The sequence below is a fragment of the Acanthaster planci genome, linkage group LG19, assembly GCF_054643075.1.
Source record: "Acanthaster planci isolate LZ-2023a linkage group LG19, COTS_SCS, whole genome shotgun sequence".
NCBI classification, from domain to species: Eukaryota; Metazoa; Echinodermata; class Asteroidea; order Valvatida; family Acanthasteridae; genus Acanthaster; species Acanthaster planci.
This window is the reverse complement of record NC_141795.1, coordinates 2,409,165-2,437,069: the sequence shown is the minus strand read 5'-3', so window position 1 is coordinate 2,437,069 and position 27,905 is coordinate 2,409,165. Positions and strand designations below refer to the sequence as shown.

The 27,905-nt window shown below is 40.8% G+C and overlaps 2 protein-coding genes across 2 annotated transcripts; one reads left to right on the top strand and one right to left on the bottom strand.

Moving 5' to 3' along the window:
• The first annotated feature begins 1,201 nt into the window (after positions 1-1,201).
• LOC110991041 (anthrax toxin receptor 2-like) lies at positions 1,202-15,615 on the top strand. The gene is made up of 15 exons (XM_022256137.2): positions 1,202-2,044; positions 4,627-4,704; positions 4,844-4,921; positions 5,324-5,430; positions 6,114-6,187; positions 6,915-7,067; positions 7,428-7,488; positions 7,942-8,040; positions 8,281-8,350; positions 9,607-9,688; positions 10,107-10,202; positions 10,794-10,916; positions 11,412-11,549; positions 11,840-11,920; positions 13,332-15,615. Exons 1-15 carry the CDS (start codon positions 1,857-1,859, stop codon positions 13,371-13,373), a joined length of 1,470 nt encoding a protein of 489 aa, XP_022111829.2. The 5' UTR covers positions 1,202-1,856; the 3' UTR covers positions 13,374-15,615.
• LOC110991033 (transmembrane protein 145-like) lies at positions 15,443-27,677 on the bottom strand. Its single transcript, XM_022256127.2, has 15 exons — positions 27,441-27,677; positions 26,757-26,834; positions 26,406-26,486; positions 25,962-26,063; positions 25,424-25,598; positions 24,928-24,999; positions 24,474-24,623; positions 23,821-23,899; positions 23,012-23,181; positions 22,574-22,730; positions 21,838-21,958; positions 21,141-21,275; positions 20,232-20,417; positions 20,007-20,078; positions 15,443-19,364 (listed from the first exon to the last, which is right to left on the bottom strand). Exons 1-15 carry the CDS (start codon positions 27,537-27,539, stop codon positions 19,119-19,121), a joined length of 1,923 nt encoding a protein of 640 aa, XP_022111819.2. The 5' UTR covers positions 27,540-27,677; the 3' UTR covers positions 15,443-19,118.
• Positions 27,678-27,905: the final 228 nt, after the last annotated feature.

Below are 27,905 nucleotides of genomic sequence, written 5' to 3'. Positions count from 1 at the left end.
AGCCAATAGCAGGACCAAAATCGAACCAAGTTTGGTAACAGCACTGTGAAGGCCGCCAGAAATATCCCTCCTCAAAATAACAATAGACTACATCACCACCACCCAATGCTGTACCAACGAGCTATGTGGTGCATGCATATTATTCTGGGCATTTTCACCACGCAGGAAAGAGGATATATGAGTCATGATCGTTTCCTCCAGCTGATGGTTTATCGTTCTTCGTTAAAACAATAGACATTCGGCTGAGAGCCCCTGAACTGTTCCCAAAAAAGTTCAGCTTAAACGTTTGGTCTTACGAGAGCGGATGGTGTGCAAGGCTGACACAAAGTCGCACGAAACTGCATCGCAGACTCGAGCAGAGACCTTCCGGTGTGGGGTTTTGTAACTTTTTTTCGAGGTCAACTTTGAACTTGAATGTTCTCAGAAACAGAGGAAAACGCAGGGCCTTGCACCGTGCACATTAGGAACAAAAGTTGAAACTAGCGATATACTGGGAATTATCGGTGAAATGTTTTTGTTTTTATTCGTCGTGAACGTCAGCCAGAAGACTCATTATTGTGAAGGGCTCTCTACATTAAAATCAAAATGTTGGGTTTTCTTCGTTGCCCGACACCTCGCCGCCAGGTTCGTCTCAATGCACATGACGTGCTTCGCGGGGTCTGGATCTGGTCCTCTACCGACTTCAAGAAATATAATTCATTTCGACAGTTTCAGCCTTTAAAAATGCATCTACCTAAAGCTTGAGTAAGCCTTCATTCGAATACGGTCGCGATAAAAGAACAGACAGAAACTAAGTAAAATATACGTCAGAAACTCGTGGCCAACACAATTATTGTCACGCTATTTTTATTTATTTATGTTTTTATTTATTTTATTTTATTTCTATTTCTTCCGTTTCTCTGCTCTACTTTTCTCTACAGAAACAAAAAAAGGGAGTTAATCAATTGGCCAGCTGGAGAAGCAGGACTGTTGAATAACAAAATACCGTTGAAGGGAAGTGGCACTGAATAAAAAACATGTTTGGGGGAATTTCCTGTAAGTTCCTGGCATTGGTTGGACGGGGGGGGGAACGGCGTGAAGAACTCGCAACTTTTGAGGCCCGACTTCCGTCATTATCATTCCAGTGGAAGTGACTCTGCCCAAAATTTTTATCTCTACATGGAGCCTTCCTCCATGATCTCTACGACCCTGGCGTGCGAAACGGCACCAATCATTACTGTCAGACTGCTTTCACACTTGGGTTTTGATTTGGTGCTGAAAAGCTGCGCTTGAGTGAAAGGGGCAACCTCCGTTGTAAATCATCTATTCTGACAGTGTTGTGCCCACCGTCAGTCTACCTCGACACGCAAAGTTTAACAAAGCCCAGCCGACCTACAAACCGAAAAGCCCTCACAACGATATCATTGACTTCTGTCACTCGCTGGACAAAAGGTCTGGGAGTCTGTTTTCACAGCAGGGGTGCAGGCTGTGTGCATGTTACCCGGACAGATCCTGCAGTACTTTCCATATACTGACTTGTACCGGCAAACCAGCTACCAGCTGCGAGGATAACACGAAGGAACGTAAAAGTACACGTAATCGGAGCCCGATCGGGGTCAAAGGATTTATTGTTGAAATCATCACCGTCTTTGTACATGTACGTAGTGCACTGAAGGCCCCGTGGTTACTTGGTATGAGTCATCGTTTCCCAGGCACAGCAGAATTTTGGTAGAGGAACTCATACTGAAGGGCCAGATCGGAACACGCGACCACTCTCATTCAACGAGCACACCTGTACACATCGCAAACTTTTCGCAGTCCGGTATTAAACCATCACTCATCAGTACTACTATCTTATTCAATTTGTCTACCCCGAGATGTTAGTTAGTAGTACGAGAATGTTCCGTCAGCAGCAGTTCCACCGTGTGCCCGCTGTGTTGTCTGCCGTCTTCTTGACGCTCCTCACCGCCCATGCCGCAACCCTACCCCCTAACGTCAATTTCTTGGCCGGACCAAATGAAGCACAATGCAGTGGGGGTTTTGATCTGTACTTCGTACTAGACAGGTAAGAATATCTCACAAGTGGCAATAGGCTTAAGACCTCTACCAAACCAGGTAGCAATGCGTTATCACGGTTGCAACTTGTTATCTTTCTCCCAAATGAACCTAATCTATCAATAGTTTCATCAAGAACGCCCTTAGCCTACATTTCCAAAAGCTAATTTATACAACGCTGTTATTCCCCCCCCCCGTTTTGAAAATAATTTCGAACCAAATGCGCCAGTCCAGTATAATTGTTAAACAATTAAATGCCCAAAATCGAGGAAATCATTTCATTTCCGCATGGTCGATTTTTCCAAATTTTGGACGAAAGTAGCTTATCGATGTACGCGACTATAGATTCGCAAAATGAGATGAAGAACTTGAAGAAGCCTCTTTTGAGCGAATGTAATCACAAACTGCTTCACTTAATTCACCCACATTATAATACATTCATGTGAAACTCTGGATGCAGGCTTGCAGAGCTTAGCATCATGAGGCAGGTTGCATGTGTACCAAATAGCTCGACACAATCCTAGGCGTACTCCAATCTGCAATACGTGATAAGTCTAGTCGAACCAGGGGTCGCTCCCCTCAAGACATTACGTACGCGGTGTGGAATTTGGAGCCGGCAACAACATGCGGGCTGTTCCCAGACTTCCGAACAAAGGCAGGATTCACGCTACCAGACAATAAATCCCACATTTTTCCCTAGGAACAATTAACCAACTGGAAGTAATCATGATTGCGGGAATGATGGCTAACATAATCTCAGGCACGATAATCGATCACGACTGCTTAACAAAACGAACCGATTTCCTCGGCCATTGAGAAATTGGTTTTCATTGAGACCAAACAAAACGAAATTCTTAAAACTACCAGAAATGGAAGTAAACTGAATTATTGAACGAATGGTTTTAATTGGTAGATCATTTGCCTACACGGGCCCATGTCATGAAATAAACCGGAGAAAGGGCAGCATATGACCATTTGAACAATGGCCAGGCACGATATGCAAATACACTTGTTACATTTCCGAACACTTGTGCCGGAAAGGGCCAGTGAAGTGTTTTCTTCCATTGCATTTACACAGGGCTCCATTAAGGCTCCAAGCTGTTTTCAAGGGCAGGGCAATCGAAAGCAACAGCCTTAAAAAAATGTTTGGAAGGGGAGTAGTGTGTTGAATTTATTTTTCTGAAAGTTTGTATTCTTTGAAGTTTGAACAATTTTCTGGGTGGGAAAGCGAATTCGGAATACATCTTTTGGAAATATTTCGACAGCTGAAGGGTTAGTGTAACCAGTCCAAATTCTGGGGCCATTGTCATGAAATTCAAACCCATTTAAGTTGATGGTTTCCTTAGTCTCCTCTCAAACCGACATTAACTGAAATCCATTTTAAAGTAAAAAGCAGTTAATTGTATTCGTCTGGAAGCATGGACTGTTTTGAATACCTTTGAGATAGTGATGAGACACCTTTGGGATTGAAGGAAAGGGAAAGCGGCTGTAAATGGATTTTGCATATTACAGATATAAACATTTCAAGAATTCAATCGTGAAAACGTCCAGGTGAATGTCATTTCATTCTGTGACGCGTTTTATTGAGATTATGAATGAAAGATAGAGCAGAAAAGAGAGTGAATTTATTCTCAAGTATCTGAAATAACGATATACATATAATCGCAAAGATCTCTTAAAACGTCGTGTGCCTCACTGTGCCATTACAATATTGAAATTTTGCGGACAACTGTAATTCTTACGGATTCGGATTTTTGCCTTACTTTCGAGTTCAAATGGGCCAAGGTTAAAAGGTCGCAAGTTTAGTTCGTCTGGACAATTATGCATACTTATAGGTTACGATAACACGGGGAAATTGGTTTCAACATAAAGAGGTGTATTTCCTGCTGGCATTATCGGGCAATTCCGGCTCAGAGAAGAGACAGTGCATACAGATGGCGGTCAGTCGCGGTCACAAGATAAAGGAGGCCACGCTACATTTTTCAGTGCCATTGTTTTATGTCAGTGTACATGTACATGTACCTCCGTTTGCATTTCCATAATGGATCACTACTAGACCTCCATGTATACGTGTGGGTTTCAGTCCCGGCAATCGTTAAATTTGAGAACTTTTGAATGGTTGCATGGGGTGGAATTGAAAATGGCACCATATACATGTAGTTTCCAAAGTCTTTGGTGTAACATGAAAGCGAGGTCTATTCACTGAACTGCAAGGTTGGCTTCGAAAGTCATGATAACAACAGAAATGGGGACGATAAGTGAAGATGCACATTTGGGTTTCCGTAAATTGGATATAATTTCCATGAGGATCTAGTGAATGTAGTGTTTTGGTTGGCAATATAATGTTGCGTAAGGCTTTATCTTTACGAAAAGAAGCAAGTCCCTGTCTTGTATATTTAATTGCAGAATTCGCGAGGTTTTTATTTTTGCGGTAACTGGATTCGTGTATATGAAAAAAAATCCGAATTGAGCATTTGACGGCTTTGGCAGCTCTGATCTATTGCACGGCGGCGACCTCCCGAAAAACAAACCGCACGAATACTTGGTGAGTGATCGGACGTAACCATAGTTTCACCGTCTTTTGTTTATCAGATCCGGAAGTGTTACAAATGAGAACTTTCAGAGACAAACAGTGGACTTCGTGGAGACATTACTTCAAAGTTTCACAAGGTACTGCCCGGCAGATTCTCTTGAGTGATTGTGTCCTTGATTTGGCCTAATTTTGTCTGTGTTTTTGCTTATTGTCGGTACGGGATTTTGTCTTTTGAATATTTTTTTTATGATGTGTGTATTTCGATTACATTTGTAGTTCAAAGATGCGAGTTTCGTTCGTCACATTCTCAAGTCGAGATTCTTCCAGCGTAATTATGCGGCTTACTCGAAACAGGTATACACAATATGATGATGATACCTCAATTTTCCTCTCTTTGCTTTGGAGTAATTTATTTGTGTATGTAGTTTCATGTCAGCCTTATGATACATGTACATTTGTTATCTTTAACCCTAACAGTCCTCAATCCTTCACCTGTTGGAGGACTGAGGACTGTTAGGGTTAAAGATTGATCCAAGCTTTTTTTCGTTCTTTTATTAATCTGTTCTTTTTCAAAATCGTGCATATTTCTGTAAGTTGAACTTTACAATTTTTGAATAAAACCGCTATTTTACTCCCATTAACTTTGTAACTTTCTTCAGTATAGGATTATTTAATTATGTGTGGTGTATATTTGTAGCCTTAGTTAGAAATTTATTGAAAACAATTATTTCCTTACTCTTGAATTGGCAAATGCAGAAACGTTATAGAGGCTGGCATTAAAGATTTGCGTCAGCTTGGCACCTCGGGAGGAACTTATTTACAGAAGGGTCTAGAATTGGCCAATCAGCAGATAAGAGAATCAGGTAATGCATAATTAACGAGAAATTTTGTTTTCCTAATCCGGATGGTATGTGTGGGTCATGTTCTCATCCTCCAAGATAATGATGTTTTCTATTTCTGCTAAAAAATCCACTCATGTGGCTTTTAATCGCAGTAAATGCCTGGATATTCGAAATCCAATACCACATGGTAGGTCCAGCGTTCCATTTTTTATGATCACTCTTTGCAAATTCCAAAGAAAAAAAGTTAACGAAAACAAGAGCACAGCCTTTTTTCCATCAGTTAGTGGTAAAATCGAATAAAAGAAATTGTTTAAGAGCCTGCTTCCAATTCATGCCTCCCAAACAACGTTTTGTTCGTTTCCATCGCACAGCGATGGAGCATATTATAATCGACTGTTGTTTGAAATGAACTCACACGACAGCAAAATGCTTGACGACTTCGCATTTTTAATAGAAATTGTGCAATAACTGGGCACTTAGTTTCTGTTCCAAATTCGTGAAAGTTTGTCCCTTTTTTGTTCGCGTGTAAATTCCTCTCGTCCCATTTCCGTATTTCAAAAGTTCCTCGACGATAAACCACTTCTTTTCTCCATCTCGTGGAATTTGTTTAAGTAATGGAAGGGTTAAGAATGGATACGCTAAGAAGATTCCAGGCTTGAGTTATTTTCCTATTTGCATCCTGAATGAGCTTCTTTTCTTTCCAGATGACGGTACAGCAAGTGTCATTATAACTTTGACCGATGGAATCTTGGATGACAGAATTGAGGCTGCGAAAGAGGTGCGATAAATTTTACTGTTTCACCAGTATTTTAGTTAATCGGTCAACTATTCAGTCATTAATGTTACCAGCCATTCACTCCGTGACTGAATCGCCGAGTAATTTATGATCAGGGTGTCAGAGTATAATTGATAAATCACTCTACATCAATTTGTTGCCGTTTACTGTTCAGTCAATAAACGAATCAGTCATTGAATTGCATAAATTAATTGGTCAGTTTGTCATTCTCTCAGTCAGTCACTAAGTTAGTTGTAATTAGGTTATCAGACCGTTGTCTTATGATATATAACCCTATAAAATTTTAGACCCTGTTGTCTGAGATGGATTCACAATTTGACTGGAACGTTTTGTTCATTCGTTCAATTTCGGATAGTAGTCATTTCTGTGGTATTTCAGCTATCTGGTCGATAATCTGTGAGCTCTTTTTAAAGTTGATAAACAAGCATAAATGGACCACTTCTAATCCCCATTTGATTCTGTTTATCCTTGGCTAGGATATTTAATTTTAGTTGTGATCCCCAAAAGTGATATGACAAATGAATTTGGGGTGTCAGAGGGATTTTTTGCTTTGGATCACGCAGTGTTTTCTTAGTATAATATTTTCCCTAGCTTTCATTTTTATGTGCGTGTTCCCTTTGGTGAAGTAGATATTTGAGATCTAAATGTTGAAAGCAGTTTCAAATTGACCGTAGATGAATGAAATTCTTTGCACTGATCTCCTCAACAGGCAGAAATCTCACGCTCCCTTGGCGCCAAGATCCTGGCAGTTAGGGTGGGAGAAAGCAGCGTGCGAGATCTCCAGAAGGTAGCTGACCCACCCGCCAAGGAACACATCTTCCGCGGGGATACCTTCGATGATCTGCAGTCGATTATCATTCAGGTACGTCGTTTGTGACCAGATCCCACGAGAAGACTCATATGGCCATTTTTTTGGGGGGGAGGGGGCGCACTTGAAAGAGAAAACTTAACTCGATGGTTTGATTGTCACTCAGTCTGGCATCTGGGTGAAAGTAAACAGTATGTGGATGAAGTATGTTAAGGGTTCAGAAAGCTTCTATTTATTTGCACTGTGCAAGACAATTAGAGAGACCCTCAACTCAAAAGTGGGTCTCGTGGCTTTTAGCATATCGTGTTAGGTTGCTTCACATTTGAGTAAAGCATAATTTTAACAGTTTTAATAGCTGAAAGGGTTTTTTTTTCTTGCTTTAAAGAGAACTATTATGTGTTATTTCCCGTTCAGATTGTCAATACTTCTTGCATTGAGATTCTCTCTGCTTCTCCGACATCCATCTGTGCTGGCGGTAAGAATTTTAAATTGAGTTTTTACAAATTTGTAGCCAAGCCCTCATCTTGGTATCGATTCTGAGTCCTGATACAACAAAAGGGTTGCTTAAGTCAGTATCGAGGTTCTTTAAATGTTCAAAATCTCCTACCTCCAAGAATTTTGCCACCACCCACTACATCAGGGAATAATTTATCACTACTCTGACATCGGTCCAGTAATCTTCACTACCGAAATTCGGCCCCAGTTGAGACTAGGGTTGAGAGCGTTGAATGCACAGAAATTTGAACATCCCAGCTAAACCCTGTGCCATCTTGGACTCATTTGAATATGGTGCCTTGCCGACCTTTCTAAAAAAAAAACCTCAAGATGATAACACGCGAAAAAAAACAAGCCCCCATGCAGTTCCAGCGTAACCTATTACTTGTTGCTCATCACTGCGATGACTGAACCGTGTTTTCTGTTCTCACAGAGGCATTTAATGTCAGCATCACCGGCAACGGCTTCACCAAAACGGATGACATCAGTAAGGTCATCTGTAACTTCAGGCTCAATGACACAGATAATCAAGGTAGGCATCGGTTTGGGAGCTGATTCTCAAAATCGTTAACATTCCCTACCCGCATCACAAATGAAATATGAACATTCGGATTCTGTCTTCCTTTTCTGGTATACCTTTCTTGTTGTTCGATATCAACGCTCACATACATTGAATGTCAATTGGTATTAGTTTTTTGACCACTGTATATATCTCCCATTAGATTCCGAAGATAATTGGAATTAAATGAAAGTTTGTATTTGTTATATTCAGAGGTGCATCCGATCACTGTATCATCCAGCTACCTCTTGTGTCCAGCTCCAAAGATTGCAACCCCTGGCAGGTATGTTTGCGTTACCCTACCTGACGATTAAGCGTTGTTAAATAATGGCTTCATTTTCTTGGTTGGGGGGTTGCTTTACACCCTGGAAATTTCTCGAATTTCAGAACCCGGCAGAAAGTTGAAAGAAGTCGCTTTGATGAAATGTGCTTATTATGAATACCAGAAAAATTTAGATTGGTAGGAAAGTATATCACGGTAAGAAGCTCACGATTGTAAAAATAAAAAGCTACCGAGATGCACCTTAAAAATTAAGAAATAGAGTCACTGTTATACAATCTCAACATTCTCGCATGCACGAATGAAACACCCGAGATGGTCAGGGTATATATAACATGACTGAAGCAGGATTGAGGGTTGATTCGACTTTGTAATACGTCTCAAGACACAAACCCAAATTTGTCAAAGTTAGTGTACAAAATTACGCAACCAAAGTCAATGTCCGTGAACCAACCGAACAAACTTTTCTTCCAGAATCGTCGGTGCATAACCACGATAGAATGTTAGCAATGAAAGGTTGCTTTGCGCAACAAAAGAAAGTTCCTCCATTCTTGAAAGGAAGTACCGACCAGATTTTGCGTGCATATTTGAGTTTACTTAGCTTCAATGATGCTTTAAAGTCAAGAAAAATGACCATTACGCCATTCCTGGAATGTCAATGACCGGAGGATATGAGTTCTTATAGATAAGCATCTCACAGAGTGCAAGGTTTAAAATCACATCCATTTTTCCTGTTGAAATTTTCCAAGTTCTGGTGTTGAAAAGTCTTCATGACCTCAATTAGGTAGGTTGGGGTCAGAGCAGAAAACCACTTCCTGCAAATCTGTTACATGTTCTCAAGTTTATGAGGAGTAAAGTTGAAATAAATGTGGAGGATACTTGTGGTCGACCTCAGTGTCAGCCATATAGGGATAGGAGGTTGCTTGTATAACACCCTGCACCGTCTTTTTATCCATTGCTTTATTTGTTTATCTATGTGTGTACGTAATAGGGTGCCTTTTTGCGTACTCGAATATTAGTCCTCTAAGTAAGGCGTCCATGTAGATAAATGCGCAAAGGTTGCCGTTCTCAAACAGCATGTCATGATAATAAGTTTCTACATGTTAAAAAAAATGTGTCGGTTTTATGGTCTCTTGTCAATTATTGCCGAAATTTTTGTTTAATTTTGATTTTCAACGTATGGAGTGATATGATGAATATAATTTAACGTATTTGGCAACATCTTTGCTTTATCAACAATCATTTATTTATTTCTTCAGCTTTGTGGTGTTGCAAGTGTCTGTCAATGGAATATCCTTTATTTCAAGCAATGTGACCATCATGGCCAGAGACTGTACTCAGGTATGTGCTTGTATCAGAGAAATTCCAAATATTGGCATTTTTCAGTTCAGAAGAAATATCAGATTTCCAAATAAGCTGGGTGATATGGTACCAAGTACAGATCGGAAAAAGTTATGACAAAATGTAAAGTTTTCCGTTCTTTAACGTCAACCAAACTAGAAGAAGTTGACTTTGAACATCCAACATGAACGGAATGATATCTGGAGAGGTAAAACAGGTGCAGTTCAAGCGACCTTAGAGGTATAGGAAAACAGTGGAACAGAAGAGATTCAATCCGCTTATTAATCTTTGTTTTTCCCTATTTTCAGGAAACTTTATCCGCCCTTGCAAAGCTTCCTACCAGCTGCACCCCACCTCCCACCAATACTGCCACTGTTTCACGGAGTAATGTTTTCCTATGTTTTGTTTTAATTTTCAGCCTGATGTTACTGGCGCTGTCTTGGGGGTTCTCCTGACATTCCTTATTCTTGGCTTGTTGGCCTTGTGGTGGTTTTGGAATATCCTCTGCTGCGTAGTGAGTAAACATTTTTACTTTCAAAGTACAGAAAAAGTGTCTGCCTAGCCATTATACTTCAAAATACCATTCCCAGATTTATTTCTTTTTCGCTGAATGACTATGTTAAATTTATTAGTCAACTATTCTAAAAGACTGAACTCCGATACTAAGTTTAACAGCCCACTGTCGTTCATAAACGAGGGTTGGACAGCAAAATACCAACACTCAGAACGTGGCAGTAATATATTATCGTAAAATGTGATATGATTGCCACGCTAATAAGGGAGGCTCAAGTCGATAAGGCGTTGAAGTCAGGGTTTCTCCATTGAATAAACCAAACGGTAAAACTACAAATTTGTGCAGGGATTCAAATGGGTTTTAAAATTGATCTTTTCAGCAGGAAAAAGACTGGAAAGAAAGAAAGTGTACCCTCAGGTTTCGAACCGCAGACATCCTCAAAACTAATCGTTGTCTACAAGTCAGCTCGAACCGACGAGCCCTTTTCGTCCTGCTTCCTTTTTTTAATGGTCGCAACCCACAGAATATGTTTTAAGCTGTACTGGTACCCCATTTTTAAACTTGTAGCATTGTTATTTCTCCTCTGCTCAGGTTGTGAAGGCTCCCCCTTCACCTCCACCCCAGGAGCCCGAGTCGCCCTCCGGCAAGAAGTGGCCGGCAGTCAACGCCTCGGTGTACGGTGGTGGGGGGATAGGTGGTATGAAACCAGTCACGGTGAGATAACAAAAATCCTCAACCTCTGACTTGATTCCTCGTAGAACAAATATCTTCAGTCCTTTGTTTACTTTTGCGGATCAATTGATAAAAACGTGGCTTCGCCATTGTCCAGGCTCCGGTTCCTGATACCTGACACGTTTGCAAAAACACGGATTTCATGTGACTTGTTTTGTGTAAAGAAATTCCGAGGAGATAATTTTCGCCGCGATTCGCGTGCTTTCATTTTGATTCTTAAACGAATCAAATGTCGGCTTCAGTGGCTTTGTGGGAATAGCTTCGTAGCAAGACTAGCATTTGTTGTTGCCACACTGTTAGCAAATTGGTAACGGGAAACAAAACCTGACTTAAGTCATGCAACGGAAAACTAAAAGGGGCACTTGCTTATAATTCTTGAAAATGTACTTTCATGTCCTTCGCATTTAAGACAGTGATTTCAGATTTGTTTTCCGAAAGAAGAAATTCACAAATTCAACGAATGCATTCTTTGAACAGGTCCGCTGGGGTGACAAGGGATGCACAGAGGGAGGGTCCCACCTGGAGAAGGCCAAGGATGCCAAGGTCGTCAAGGAGGTTGATGAGACACCAGCAGCTATGAGACACGGAGCCCCGGGATGCATGGATAACTTCAAGGTGGGTAGAGGGATGCATAACTTGGTTCAGATCGAGAGAACTGAGTCGAATAATGTTTGTTGACAATGAATTAGGTGTAATCATGTCGGCAAAGTTTGCCACTAAGGTTATTTTGCAAATATCAGAAATAAGATAACCAGACGTTGTACCTGTCAAATCAACATCAGCATCAATTCTCATCTCGTGCAAAATTACTCGAAATTTTCAAATGAACTGTCTCAAACATTTCCCTCCAAGCATTAAGAAATTCAACATTTGATCTCCCTGTTTATTGTTGTCTTCCAACATAGAAAGCACTAACTGCCTGCTTCACCCCAGTTAAATCTCTTTATGATCGGATATCTGTCATGAGACCTGCTCCAGGACAAAAGGTATGACACATCGTTGCTATTACAAGACTTTAGAACTATTGATGGCGTCACACCATGAAGGCAGGACACAGAAGGAATTTTAACTACCGGGGCTATAACATCTGGCCAATTACCGCTTTATGGCATGCCCGGTACGTCCATAGCAAGAGCGCAGCGAATGCTTGCTACGCACCACGCTTCACAACCATAAGCCCCCTTTGTACGGGGGGGGGATCCTATGATTATCGCTGCAATTTTTCGCTGGTAATCTGCATCCTTAAAAACGTTGTGCACATGAAGTTGAATATTCATACTGTCATTCGTGCTTGGTATGATCTGACAACAACATCAAATTTAATGCATGCTTGCGCAGTCGCTTGCATATGTATTAGGCTGTTTGCCCTAAGTGTTCATGTGCAGTCATTGCCCTGATCGATCGTTTTCTTCTGGAGTTATTTTGGGAATTAAAGGCCAAGTTGTTTATAAGATATTGTGTTTTATTTGAATCATTTTTATCACAGCATTTATAGAGAAAGGTATTTTATGAGATATCATGATCACTCCTTGTGATAAAATAGCGCATTTTGTTTGTTATGAACTTAACTGTCCAGTGATGGTCAACATGTTGGTGGCTAGTCTTAGCCAAATTCATACAAAAAAACTGACGTTTAAGAGAGACAAATTACAAACATTGCATGGATAATGGAACAGTGTATTAAGCTAAAAAAAAGTTTATTTACGATGGTAAAAGTAGATCTAATTTTAGAGATTTTCGCTCTCTGTTTCCTGTTCACGGCGATAAGTTGTAGTTAATTGCAAATGAAACACACCAAATATTGCAAGGTTATTACTGGCCCCACTGTCCGGCTAAGCCGCAGGCAGTAATCGGGCATTTTTGGAATGTTCACAATTGTTCGTCTGACTGGGCGGCGATGATCATCGAGCATTTGGATGTGCCAGAGTTGTAACACCTTCTGTGTCCTTCCTCCATGGTCAAACTGAGTTTGGAATTTGTATTAAATGTAAATATCGTCTCCAATGTCTCTTCTTTCAATGCCCGAACCAGGATACCCAGCAAGAAATGAGACCGAGGGGTACCCCCCCAACATGTCCAATCCCTATACACATTCCAGACTATTGTTACTTAACACATCCCCCCAAGATGTCTGAAAGGAATTCCCCAGATTCCTGCGAGACAATGACCAACACAAAGCAGGGGGGTTCTCCGTCTCATACCTTGCTGCATATGTGAACCAGTATAAAGGATTGGGCTTTGCAATTTTTTGTAAGTGAGAATCCCTTGTGTCTGCACAGAAATCTAGTGGAATACTGTTCTGGAATTTGGCCCACCTGTTCACTTCTTTTTCAATAAGCAGTGTAAAGTAGAGACCTCAAGAGGCCAAAACTTCTAATTGTTTTCCTTCGTTCGCAGGGATGTTGTTGCCGAGTTGAGAATGGGCCCGTCCGCATCTAGATGACGGCCAGCCTGAGTGCTTGGACGAGAAGATTTTTTTTCTGAAGAGGGTAGTATGTGAAAACATCGGTCATCTGGAAGGATTTCTCCCGCTCAAAAGGAACAGGACTATGGTCACCACCTTTTCTTTGTTATACTTGAAAAGGAGGCCATGCTGCAGCTATGCAGTGTTGATGTTGCAAATGTGGATTTTCTCTCTCTCTCTTTTGTAATATTTTCATTGTGGTATAAAATTCGGCAATTTCACAGACTGGATTGACTTGTTTGGATTTTGAAACAAACAAAGATTTGAAGGAATTCTCTTTTTTGTACCAGCATTGAGTATTGCAAGAGGTAATGAAAATTAAAAATTACCAAAACAGTTTTGGTACTTGAGCTCTGTATTTCAGTACTCATTTTGAACAAAAGTGAATAGTAGCGGCTAATTGTAAAAGTTTGTTTAAACATGTTTTTAATGTTTGAGGCAGACGGGGCTTATGGAGTCAGCCTTGTGAATGCCCTCATGGAATGTGCACGGAAGTGAAGTTGTAGTTTTGGTTTGTTTTTTTTGTTTTTGTTTTTTTTGTTTTTGTGTTCATTTTGTTTACATTTATGCAACAAAACAGCTGTAAAGAATGTCTGTACTCGGTTGACATTACTTTTGAAAATGGCAGATAACAGTAAAGTCTACCATCTTAATTTTGCCTCGTACATTTAAAAATCTGTGACCATGTTAACCTGACAATTTTTCAAATGTAATATAGCATTATACAGATATAGCATTATACTGCTCGATGCCTTAAACTAGTTGTCCAGTTTTCCAGTACCATATTGTACATACATTTAATTTAAAACTATAACCTCAGTCAAAGTTTGTGCAAAATACGAACTGGATTCGTATTTTGAGCTTGGTGGTGTGTAATATACTATAATTGCTGGCAATTGTAAAGATAACAATCGTTTAAAGGTAACGCCCCTATGGCTTTTATTCCCTACCTGCCACACCCCCTTACGTACGTAGACATGTGATGTAACAAGGTGCGCAGTAGTCCATTTTGGTAGTTCATTAACGTATGTTCATTGTTCGTTGGTGTGGAATTTTAAAAAGCCGTGGTTAGTCAGTCTGCTGGGTGCTCTTTGTAATGGAGGTGTGGGGTTCTAGTGCATGGCGCCATGCCGTGACCAAGAGTTTTTGGAAGTACATTACCACGGTAAGAATACAAACCATTTTTAACCTCCTATTTGATGATATCTTGGAAGTAGTTACCCTGAGGACACCTCTCCCATTATGGCATTTTTCAGATTGTCCAGAAATCTCTTGTTAATTGTGTAAATGTTGAAGAAAAGCCTGGTGCTGTAGATCGAAATGTCTATTTCACTACCGTGAAAGCTTCGCCAGACACAGGTCATCACGTGTGAATGGTGTGTCATTGTTTGATTTTGCTCAACTGTTGCTCCTGACTATGGCCACAGTTTGGTGATGAAAGGTTTTTCTTGTGACGCTTAGATTTTGGTCTGATTCCTGTGGTTCATGCACTTACAATCTGTGGACAGGGGCAATCTCCAATACAGGGCTGAAAAGCTCGCTTGGTAGAGTATTGTCACGATGTTCCCGCAGCTGTGGTCAGCTTCTTTTCTCCCGATACTCTCTATTCTTCAAATACGTCCTGGCTTAGATTTGTTTATTTGGATGTTTTATGTTTGATAACCTGACTGTTGCAGGTCTGAGTGCTGGATAACGTATTTTACATCATTTTAATGTGAACATCACAATTTGTAGTCTTTATGGTCATTGTGATTACTGTTCACGAGTCTTACAATGCCATAATAATTGAAGGAGTTAGGTAGGTATCTGGCTAACACAATTTTTTTTTCTAAATTTCATATTTGAAATGCTGAATGGACCTTGTCAGTGAAAGCACAAGGTACTGTGGGAATATTGTTAAGCTTGGTGGATACAGAACTCCTGCTTATTATATCAATTAAAATAGCTCAGATCTAGGCAAAAGGGTCACATAGGGATGAGGGTTGTGGTTTGAACGGTCAGACTCGTAGACAACCAACAATACACACAGCAGTGAGGAGACCAGTCGGTTTTCAGTTATTTTATTGGTTCATCTCAAACCTCATAGCTTCTTTATGAGCTGACAGAAATTCTAGCTGTTTTTGTAATTTCATTATACAGAGATAAATTCTTACAGATGTTTCTTTTTGTCCCGGGTTTTGTAAATAAAGATGAACGACCTAGATGATTATACTTCCACTAATATGTTGGTTTAATGAAATTTGCTGTGAGAGCTGGAAGTTCCCACTACCAGATTACTTTGGCAAAACTCGGTTACCGGTACTTTCCTTGTTTTACAGTGATAATTCTTGGCACTCTTTTCCTTGCTGCGAGTAAGTCTGAATTAGATACAGTGTTTGTGAATAGCCAAATTTGTTTTCAGTGTGTTATCAATTACTTTCCGTGATTTTCATGATGATCAATTTTACAAGTTCAATTTTACAAGTTTGATCCAATTAGTACGAAGAGCTAAGGGATTAATCCTATCAGTTTTTTTCCGTATTTATGTTTAGTTTCCTTTGTGATTGACAATAATGCCTTTTTTTTGCCACTTGAGAAGAATGCATTTCAGAAATTCATTTTGTCGTCCTACACAGAGTTTCAAATAATTTTTTTTCCAATAATTGAATCAGTCACTGAATATTTCTTATCCAGCTGCTTCCATCTGGGAAGTCTTTGAATTTTCAACAAACTTTATCAGAACGCTGCTGCTGTATGGTAACCAATCATGGTTTTTTTATATTCAAAATAGTCAGCTTTTATCTGTTGCAGCTTTTATCTGTTGCTGACTATTCAATTCATGCACTGAAATTCATGGTGAGGAGGATATCAACCTCTGCGTGCAAAGCTGTGTGTCGCTTCACTCTTTCTGGACATAATGTCAAGCTTGTCCCGTTTTCAATATGTACTTGGCGTCAGTCGGTGAGACTTTTTTTGTGAATAAAATGTGATGCACTTGCCCCCTGCCATGTGGCTGCATGTACATGTACAACTGGCCTCGTGTATGGAAGTTGCTTGATTGTACACGCACTGTATTTGGGAATATGGATGTGAAACAAGATAAGATTTGATACTCGACTCCAAGGAGTATTTTACCTCCAAAGGCACCTCTAGAGTGGTTCCTGGTTTCAAATGGAAATAGTGCCCTGTGAATCTTCCAAATTGCATATTGATGAGGATGGAGATATGATGTGGCAAGAAAGGTGGCGAAGGGTTTGTGCATTAAGTCGTGTCACCAAGTTGTTGCTGGTGACCGTAGTTTTTGACAGCCCAAGATGCAAGTTTGTGCAAATTTATGGAGAAAACAAAAGAAACAAGAAGTTTAACATGCCTGTAATATAATCACACTGAGAAGAAACACGGAAGTGTTGTTTAGTTTTCGGTGTTGTCTTCGTGCGGACTCTGATCGCTTGGTCAACAAAAATGAAATGAATTTGGTAGTTTGGATGTTTGACCTCAGTCACAACTCAGACTTGATCCCAAACATTCTGTTGCCATTAACTTCATGACTCAAACTGATGTGACGCACAAAGTTATCTGACTTGCTGATGTGGACTTGGTCCCAGAAACCTCCGTGACTGTGCAAGTCGCTCTGCACAGATTTTAAAATGGTGGACTTGCGAAAGGATTCTGCCAATCTTTGATCCTCTGACTGAGAGACAGTTGCAAGACTCAACTTTGAAACACGGATTTTTACGACCCCCAAGTTGAAGTTTTTCTCAGACCATCTAGACTTCCCCCAGTGTCATCCCCTTCCAGTCTTTGTGAACTGAAGAACAAGCAAGTGGTAGATCCTATTCCAGAGCTTAAGATTTCAAGAACCTCCGAGGAAGAAATAGCTGTTAAATCACGAATGAGAAACCCTTTTTTTCAACTTAAAAAAAAAATTAAAAAATAGCATAGCAATTTGAACTTTTTTTTATTAAATGACTGCTTGTGTTGAAAAATCAAAACCGCTTCTGGTATCAAATTGATTGCACAAATGCTGTAGGTATGTTGACAACATAAAAAGACAAATAAACTTAAAACCTAAAGATATTTTCCTGGCGATTTTTTTCAACAAAACATCAAGGAAATATCTAACATATGACTTAAATCAAAACAAAATAAGTACGTGAAGAAAAATGTAAAATAAAATTTCACGTGACGAAATCCGTGCAGTCATGGGCTGTATCAGTAACTTCAAAATGAAAAACCAAATGGAACTCAAGAGAGAGATTGCATTGCTCCAAACTGAGTGAAGATTGTATGCTTCAATGATAGGCTGCACTGACAACTTTGTAACAAAAAGTTTGGAAAGTGGACAATTTTTTTTTCTTTTTTTTCTGTGGTAAATAACAGGACCAGTTTTGCAAAATTCAAATGACCTACTTTGAAAAAACAAATCAAAACCAGGGGAACCAAAAATAATCTAATTCACTGCGTTCAAAGATGAAAATAAATTCCAAACAAAAAAACTTCACTGCAGACCTGGCAGACAAAATGTCGACTGGGGTGCAAAGACCGAGTAATCGACAAATTTGGACCAGACTGCTTCAGTGGACGGTAATGCTAGACTATTAGGGTGCAAGAAGGGGATGAAATCAGGAAAAAAAATCTAACTTTGGTGTCGTCAGTGCAGCAGATCAACTTTGTTGTTTAAAATGAAAAAGAAATCCTTTGATTGAATTAACTGTGTCAAGATTGCTAAAGTTGAAAGTTTTACCCAGTAAAATTACAGAAAAAAACATAAAAAGAACCAAAATAGCATGCTGTATAATATAATTTATTCTTTTGTAGTATGTGTGAAAAAATGTTACCTAAATAAACTTATCTCCTAAAAATAAGTCACTAACGCAGCCCATGAGTCAAAACACATGTTGACAACTTGTAATTTGAAGATATTAAGCAAAAAAACAAATGAAAAGAAAAGACGAAAACAAAACAATTTGAAGTAAAAGTTCTTGATGAATCCTATTGTTTGTGTCCCTGAGTAAGACATTACTGTAAGTGCTGAATTCTCTCCACCCAGGAGCCACCAATGTGCAACCGTGAACCGAGTGGCGATGATGCTAAGGTGGAAATGTCTGAGAAAAGCAACCATGTTTTCCATGCCATGGAGTTGAGCAAGATGACAAGAATGTCACATACCGGAAAGACTGTCCTACTCTATGCTCTGCATTTGTCTTGAACCTATTTTGAAAGATTGATAACAGCTGTTTCTTCCTGGAGAGGAAAGCCTGTGATGTATGAACTGATTGAGGATGACACTTGACACACCCAGTGGAACACCTTTGACCTTTGACATTCCTGCTTGATATTTTTCCCAGTCATTTAGACCAGCTGGGCCTCAACTTGACTTTTTCAACTGTTGCCCTTGATTTTGACTTTCTACCAGACCGGCTTGATCAAACTTTGTTAATGGCTTTACTGCAAACTCATCCATCATGTTCAAGTTGATGTCATTTTTTTGGGGGGAACATCAGAGTTGAAACACCAAAAACCAACCATTTGGAAAGAATTTGAACATGACTGAAATGAATCTAACAGTGAAACAAACATATCACTGAACACAGAAAAATAAATCAAATTCTATTTATGAGGAAAAGAAAAGATGTTTTAGGTTTGCTTCAAGTTCAAAAAGTAAAAAAAAAAAAGTCACTACCAAGAGAAGAAACAGACGGAAAGATTTTGCATCTTGGGCTGTCGGGCAGGCAATCTGTTTACATGTCAGTTATGGTCAGGTCATCCAGAGGAATCTCTACGAACTCCAAGTCGTAGGAGGATTGCTGCTTGACTCCATCATTCTGGTCGGTGGTCTTACGGTCATTCTCGGCCAGAATGCGAGCAGCGGCAGATGTCTTGGAAACGGCCTGCTGAGGTCGAACCTTCTTGCTCGGTTTCTTGCCTTTTGGTCGGGAGACTTTCTTGGAAGCCGGATTTTCCTGTTTCTCGTTTTCGATCTTCACCTGTAGTTGACAGAGAGATAAGGTGAAGATGGACCTGTTCTTGTCCTACCCACTGCTTAAAGCTGAATCAGTCAGCCACTCTGTGAAAGGGCTGCTGAATGAGTCAGACACCTGCCCTAATTAGCACTGTGCTGTAGTAAATACCTCTTCAGACCATCACAAAAGCCCACAAGACTGTCACAAGGCCAACATAAGACCATCACAAGGCCTACACAAGATCATCACAAGGCCAACATAAGACCATCACAAGACTATCACAAGACCAACACAAGATCATCACATGACCAACACAAAACCAACAGTCCTCCAGTCTGAATTGAAGTCACAAGTTATTCAGATGAAATGTTCATAACTGTCTGTTCACCCTGTCACTTTGTGGATAGTCTCAAGATGGTCTCAACTGCAGTATTTTAGCAAGGAGAAAGTAGGCGAGTTTTTCACTCATGTTTCTCATGTTTTTTTACTCATTCTTTTGTGGTTGTTTTTTTTTGTTCGTGCAAAGGAGGGAATTTTGAGGATCTTCATCGATTTTACAAAGCTTTATCAATGCATTTGGTTTTTCCTTTTTTTATATTGTTCCTAAAAGCCGACTAATTAGTCTTTGTTCCTTTTATTTTTTAGTTAAATGACGGTAAAACTTACATTGGCAGTTGGCTGTGTTTTGGACTTTTCCACGCAGAAAATTGAGAAGTCAGGCCCAAATCTGGAAGCCAGCTGTGATGAAAAAGTGAAAACAATTTATTTCCTGGATGATTCACTACATACATTTCAATACATAAATAAATCACTGACTTGTCCGATTGTAGGGGGAAAATGTGTGCTTAACACTGATGGTGTGAAATGTAGCTATGGCATATCTTTTTTAACCTTTGGTGGGGTGGCTGGAGTGGTGTCCTTGAAATCATCAACCGAGTTGGACTCAGAGACAGCGTGGAGTGAGGCAGAAACAAAGTTGTTGACCATGGGTTTTCCTGGTCTGGCTTCTGATGCTGGTCTAGCTCCGGCCACTGGTTTAGTCCTGGCGACTGGTTTGGATGCGGCATTGTCGTAAGGCTGAGAGGGATGAGACATGGCATGGAAACATCATCAATGTGTGACCCTCCCGACCTACATGTACCCCCACTAGGATCAAGTACAGCAAGTTACTTTCTGTTCCAACAAATTAATTGCTCTGACATCTGCAACAGATCGGAACGTATATAGCTCCAAAACTGGAGCAATTATGGGCATGATGTAAAGCCCAAATAGCTTGAAATCCCATATGAAGCAAGATATGAGATGAGGAGAACCCCCCTGCTTTGTGTTGGTCATTGTCTCACTGGAATCTGAGGAATTCTTTTCAGACATCTAGGGGGGGATGCATTAGGTGACAATAGTCTAGAGTGTGTATAGCGATTGGACATGTTGGGGGGGGTACCCCTCGGTCTCATTTCTTGCTGGATATATGAAATCTGTTGAACAAAGAAATGAAAATGGAGTTGGCACATTCACAAATAAGAGGCATTCTTCAGTGGATCCTAAGTTCTGTAAACCATCATGTACATTTCGGATGTTTCATCCCCGAATAGGAGATTTCAGACAATCATAGCTATCATGATTTCTGGTGGATTTAATCAACCTCTCTTTGATCAGATGATGAAGTGCTAGCTCTGTGACAATTCTTGATCAAAGGGTCTCCTGTGCTCATCTTTACGGGGCACAGCTTCTCAGTGAGTCACAATAACATGAGCAATGACTGTCCATTGGGACGGGTGTCAATTGGTGAATGGTACGTACAGGATCTACGGTGACTTTCGGTGTGGACGTGTTCACAAAGATGTTGGTGAGCGAACGTGTCAGCGGTGCTCCCATGAATGGATTGGTGAAGTTGGATTCCTCATCGTCTGTGTCCCCAACAATCATTGCTGCGACCTATGTACAGCATTGTCACAAAATAAATAGATCAAACGATCTCCATGAATAAAAAATAAGCATATCTAACTGACTGACAAGTTGCAAAGTGGGAAATTCTTCAGTAGGCAGGATTCACGAGGAACATAATCCCATCCACCGTGTAAAAAGTTGAGATTGGGACGAACTCTGTATTATGTGATGTACAGGGAGCTAGAATACGTGCATATCAATGTGGCCACAAGCTTGTAACTTCTCCAGTAGCTTCCACTCCTAAGTAAAATGTTCAGGACATTATTATTTTCTAGCCTTATTTCCTTTTTTTGGGGGGGAGGGGTCAGGGAGGGATGATTCTTCCTCATCCCCCAAATTTCTTTGCCTCTATTCTGTTCTCCTGCGCTCTATATTTTGTTGAAAGCTCTAGAGCAGTCATCAGCTCCGGTATTTATGCGATGCTTCGGCAAAGGATGGGGTGCCCTGTCATTCGTGAAATACTCCTCCGTCATCCTTGACTGTTTTCCCTGAAACCAGCACAATGCTAAGTGTTTTCTTTCAGAGGAGCTTCTGTTGTCGTAGACCTCACCTGGTTGGTCTTGATGTGGTACGGGAAGTACTTGTTGGTCTTGTCCGGCCTGGTCAGGATCAGGAAGTACATGTGTCCGATAAACGTGATGGTCCAGTACACACCGCTCACGATCTTGGCTCTGTTGAAACATGTAGCATCTCAGTGGTGTCCTATCTTGAATGTTTTGAATCTCTTTAAGTTTCTTGTCATTAAGGTTAACAGTTTCCCCAAAAATTAAAAATATAGATCAGTATTTGTTGTTTTGGAATTAACACGACATTTTGAGGCTGGTGAAATGCATCACAGATCCATATCAGTTTCACAGAAAATAAAGAAGATAGGAATTCTTTCCTTTTTTCAGTCGTTAAAACACTGCAACCGTTCCCGGTTCAGGTAAGGCTAAGGCCGTGTCCAAAACGGGCTTCCAGAGTTACGGCTGGGTCCATTGTCAGCGTGTCACCACACATATCCAATGGAATGAAGACCTAGACCTAGCTCTAGACAACAGGTTTGGACGCAGCCTGAGATGTCAATAGTGCTGCGAGTCGAACCTTTGTTCTACAGCACTCTCATATAACCAAATGGACTTCTCCGATAAATTTATATTTAGAATACTATGGTGACCACAAATTAATTCTAACAGTGACCTTAAATAGGAAAATATCCACAAGAGATTGTACGCTGTGCTAGGTGTGTACTCCTTAGGTTTGTTAGAAAGTGAGCGGGCTGTGTGAAGTGGTACTGAAGGACCAACCTGATGTATTTAGGGATGAACTCGTTGGCCACACCGATCATGACGGGCTCGGCGGAGAACCACATGCAGTAGAAGAGCATGAACAGCACGTAGAACTTGAGCTTGTGGGTGAAGTTTTTGACGGTGAAGAACACGCAATAGTAGAGCCAGATAACTCCTGCAGTGAAAGAGCGGGCAGTACTGGGTCAACAGGACTCGAACCCGAGACCATTGGATGATGATCCAAGCAATTCACCAGTCAATGATTAAGATGTTAAGATACTAACAGGTATGTTAGGCTTTTCATTTTATGAAACGGAATTCCTCGTAATTGAGTTGGTAGTGAAGTTCAGGTCCTGATAAGAATCCAGAGAAATCAAGTGTCATCCTTATTTTATCTGAAAAAATAACTGCAGGATGGATGCACAAGAACATTAGGTGGTTTCCTTGGATACCGACCCAAGACACGCAGCACAATGATTCCCATCCCAGCGGGGCTGTCGTAGATGAACATGACGTCCCTGGGGTCAAAGTTGGACTGACCGTAGGTGAAGAGAAAGACATAGGTCAGAGCATACAGGCTGATGAAGATGGCCAACTTGACACTCCCGCTGGTGCTGATTCGGCCCCTGCCGGGATGGGGGGGAATTGGCATTAAAAGCAAATTGTCTTCATGACATCGGGAAAAGTAGTTTTAAACATATTAATATGGAAAATAGTCTCACACAGTGGCATGTCCATGATGACAGACTGGGCACTCCCAGCCCACCAACATTTTTATTTCTTTTGTTGTTTTAGGAATTGAGAGCAGCAACACTTTGTTAATGAAACTAGAACGTTCTTTTAGTTATAATGAAGAAGTTGGGACAAAAATCCCCATGTTGCTGTCCCCAACTCAAAACCTGGATATGGATACAGTGATGCAACATCTGTAAAACTGTCAGTTAAAAGCTAGTCGGTAAATTATTTCACGTCATTTCCACTGTGATATATTCTTTACTTCTACAACAGAGCTGTGACCAGACCAACAGTACCAGTTTTCTATGTGCACTGAAGTCAACCAAACAGCGTTGTATGTTTTCAAATTACTGTTTCAGAAATTAAAACCTGAATCAATCTGCTAAAACTGTTAGGCTCTAAATTGAGCTAACACATTTCTTCAGAATTTACTTTTCCTTGCGGACTCGTATTCTAGGTTTCCACTGGTACTGATTTTTTTTTTTTTAAGCTGAATTTTGATTTTGTCCGCCCCATGTCACAGCACTTGCCTCGTGATGGTGTAGCCTTTGCCGACCAGCATCAGCATCAGAATAAAGATGACATCGCCAATTGCTGAGATCACATGTCCTGAAAGAAATGCAATCAAGCACTTTGTTATCACAGGCCTGTAGAAAACTTTCTCCTCAAAGAAAGTTTGAATCCTCATGTAATCGTCAAAAGTCACTCGGCTTCCTGACTAATCCAATCTGATTTGATATTTGAAGCTGGAGGAGGCAACTTCTAAACAGAGTTATTCATTATCCCACGACAACAGAACTATCCCAGGTTTTCTAGATAATCTCAGGTCTGAGAATATGAAAAGGGATAAGGTCAACATTAGCAAATCCCCTCCTCACCGAAATTTTTCTTGCCATATATTCCTGAACATAAACTTTAAATACATGTATATCATGCAGTCACCCATTATTTCCCATTCCAGCTCGTTTCAGGTTAAACAAAACTTGCCATATCTCAAACTATGACATAGAAGTTCGTGTTGGTTGGCACTAGGTGACACTTGGGCAGCACGGGTGAACAGCCACACCCCAAGACCAGCCCATACATGTAATAGGGCCAGCCACACCCCTGACCACATGCACTCTCCCCGCCTCCTCCGCACATCTCATTCCTCTATTCCCTAGGACTGTTTTTCTTTTCTTACCGGTTGTCTTGAGTGCAGGCATCTCGATCCCATCCTGAGCGAAGCTGGCCAGGGCTCCGACGGTCAAGATGAGAGAGGCCAGCTGAAGGCAGATGGAGGTGAAGAAGAGCTGGTAGGTGGAGTGCAGGAGGCGCTTCTTGGACAATTGATCTTGAAGGAGGGGGAAAAAGGTACATATCACTTGAACACCTGTGTTCTTTGGAGTAATTAACCAAGAAACCATGGAACTGTTTCACTCAGTGGTGTAGCTATAATTAGTATAAAGGCTTTGCATGGCAGCCATCTTGTAGACCAGTTCTTTTGCTCCACAGGGAAACCTCCTTCATTCATTTCCACTGGGAAAAAAGCACTGGCCTGCAAGATGGCAGCCATGCAAATTCTCTATTGTGATGCCCAGCCAAAATTTCATCCTAAGTGCAAGATATACCTAACGAAAACCAAAAGGAATACTCACATTTATAGTAGGTCCCAGTCAAAGCCATGAGAAAGTACAGCGCAGTGAAGGCAATACTTGTCTCCAACGTGTCTGGAGTAACAATGATTGGAACACAAACAATAACATTCAGCTTATGAGACTGGATACAAATGAGAACTTTACTAGGTTGTAAGACGTGACTCCACCAAAACAAAACAAAAAATCCCCACAATTTCCTACAAGTAAGTGTCGATATAGATATCATACATTAAATATACATTAGATACATTAAATATCATATATAGAATGCTTGGCGGTTGAAGCACAAATTTCTTGTTTTTCATAGTTGGTTGTTTCTCCACTGTTGAAAATAAAACAGAAATTGTTCTAATTTGTCAAAATTTCTGACTGAACACCCAAAATGGTCACTGCCAGTGAGCCATATGCATACCCATCACTTTTTTGATACATCTTACTAAAAAATTATTTGATTCTTCATGTGGGGTAAAAATGCTTGTGATAGGTTTACTCTCACAGCGTTCGTCGCCGGAGAAGTGCTTGTCCAGGGGACGGATTCCGTTAGTCATGTTGAGTTTGTACTGGATGTGAACCCCCTCTTGGGGGCTCATGCCGTTACAGTTGGCGATGTTGATGAACCACCAGCGAGGGCGCTTTGCTGTGAAGTGACGGGTGCCCGAGCAGACCAGCAACTGCAACCAACCAATTGGGAATAACCACTTGTGAGCGGTATTGTTGTCCAGGGCTCAAGATTTGTGGGACGTTTTCCTATAGTGCATCATCACTCTTTTGAAAGTGCAAGAAAGTGATATTTGTAACAGTGCCATGGCCCATGGCCAGTTGAGGGCCACATAAGTGCTCAACCTCCATCAACTAGTGCTCGCCTTTGTGTGTGTACAACCTCAATGGATATCACTCCGGTACCACGACATATGTAAAAACATCACCCAGTGCTCCACAGAGGCTTTGCCAAGGCCTGTTTAAATGTCCTCAATGTCAAGGGCACAGAGAACCCTGCCATCGGTGTGGAGTGGCGTTACGGTATCGAGCATTACCTCTCGGCCATTCTCAGTCTTGTTCTTGCAGTTGTAGGGCGTGCTGAGAGTGATTTGAGTGTTGTAGTTGGACGGTATCTGAGCCTTCTTCTGCAGGCAAGTCTGCAACAGAAACCAAAAGTTGCCTTCATTATTTCGGGGTCTTCAACTCGTCCTTTCAGAGCTCCACACGTACTGTTGGAATGCAGGCAACGGATTTCAAAAAGAACCGTATGGCTGCCCAAAGGGGCTCTGTCTGCCCTCCTTAATCTTAATTTTTGAATGGAAACGGGACAGACCTTAAGGCGTAAATTACGCAGGTCAGTTGAAGGTAAAAACCTGTTTTGGCAGTGCTTCTAAATCTGACACATCTTTCTTGCTGTTATTTAAGAGACCTTTGCTATCCCAGCACAAAATATTTTGGACTGACAGAACAACTTTCGAGTACATGTACATATAACATACCAGTTTGTCTTCATTGGCTCTGATGTAAGGCCATTGATTATCTTCGTCATTGAACATTATCATCTGGTAACAGCAAAGTTCCTGTTGAAAAAAAGAATTATCAGTTGGGCTGATCTTGAGGTAAATTGAAACGCTTAAATTATCAACACACACACAAAAAAAACACCATTAGGCCCCTACTGAAAATCTTAAAAGCGATTAATTAATGAGGGGAAGACGAGGTCAGTGTGTACCACTGCCCAAATGATGAACACAATCTAACAAAACTTTTCGTTAAAAATGGCCAAATGTGCAAAAATCACAAAACTGCAATATTTAAGAAGACTGATGAATTTATCTTGGCAGACTCACCGCAGGGTACTTGAACTCGTACCACAGCTGTCCGTACTCTCCTGGCTCAAACACAAATCGTCCCAGAAATTCCATATCCTGTTTAAATGTGTAAAAAAAAATTATATATAGCCTATGCATCAACAGCACACGCTGAGCATGAAGTGATTGATCTTAGAAGTCAGCAGGCTGCAAACTATTTTAATGCCAATTTAAAAACAATTTGTCTCAATTTACATGTTACAGTGTGACAACAGCCACAGCATAGAGACATATCTAATTTTAAACATTTCCCGCAATATTTAATACTAACATGAGTAGTACAGGCAATGAACCACTTCACAGGCAGACTGATCATACTAATATGGCTTATGCTGCCTATTTCTTTCGTACCTGGTTGGTGCATCAATTCATGAAATGGGAAAAAAAAGAGATAAGGCCCAACAAACATAGGCTAGGCCTACAGCAAAAACGAAACTGAGCTCGGGCCTGAAACGTGCCTGGCCCTAGGCCTCAATAAATAAGATATCAACATCACAATATTTCATAAAGGCCTCCAGGGACTTTTAGAAGTTCCGGTCTTTAAGTTACAAAGCTACAACTGTAATAAAAATGATAAAACATGATGAAATGTTATCCTGTTTGGTTCATTGACCATGCAAGACCAGCGCGGCGCAAGCCCCGCTGCGCTGGCGCGTCACATACCTTGCTGGTGTCCACAACGCCTTCCACGTATTTTCCGTCGGTCACGGTCGGGAAGATCGCCAGCAGCAAAGCTGCGACCAAAACACCGGTGAAACTCATGCTGATAAACAGCAGGAGACTGTTCTGTCCACTGCGGTGTTTATTTTCCAAAGAAATATCAAATAAGCGGTTAGAAATCGACAGAAATCGGCAAGAAATCTTTTTGGCGGCTGCAGTGCTCACGTTCCAGTTACGGTTTGTTTGTTTCATATGCAAATTGCCCTGGAAACTTTAATATGAATATTCATTTCGCGCGGGCGCCCTCCATTGTTTATAGCGCCCTCTTTTTATTGTTACGTCGATTAATAAGGTCAATCGAGAACAAAGCAGGCGTGGAAGTGGGTGCGGCCGGCGCCGCGCGCGTCAACAAGGCGGGCCTCGTGCGCGCGTATTGCTTTTCCCGAATGAACTCACACGCACTTCTTT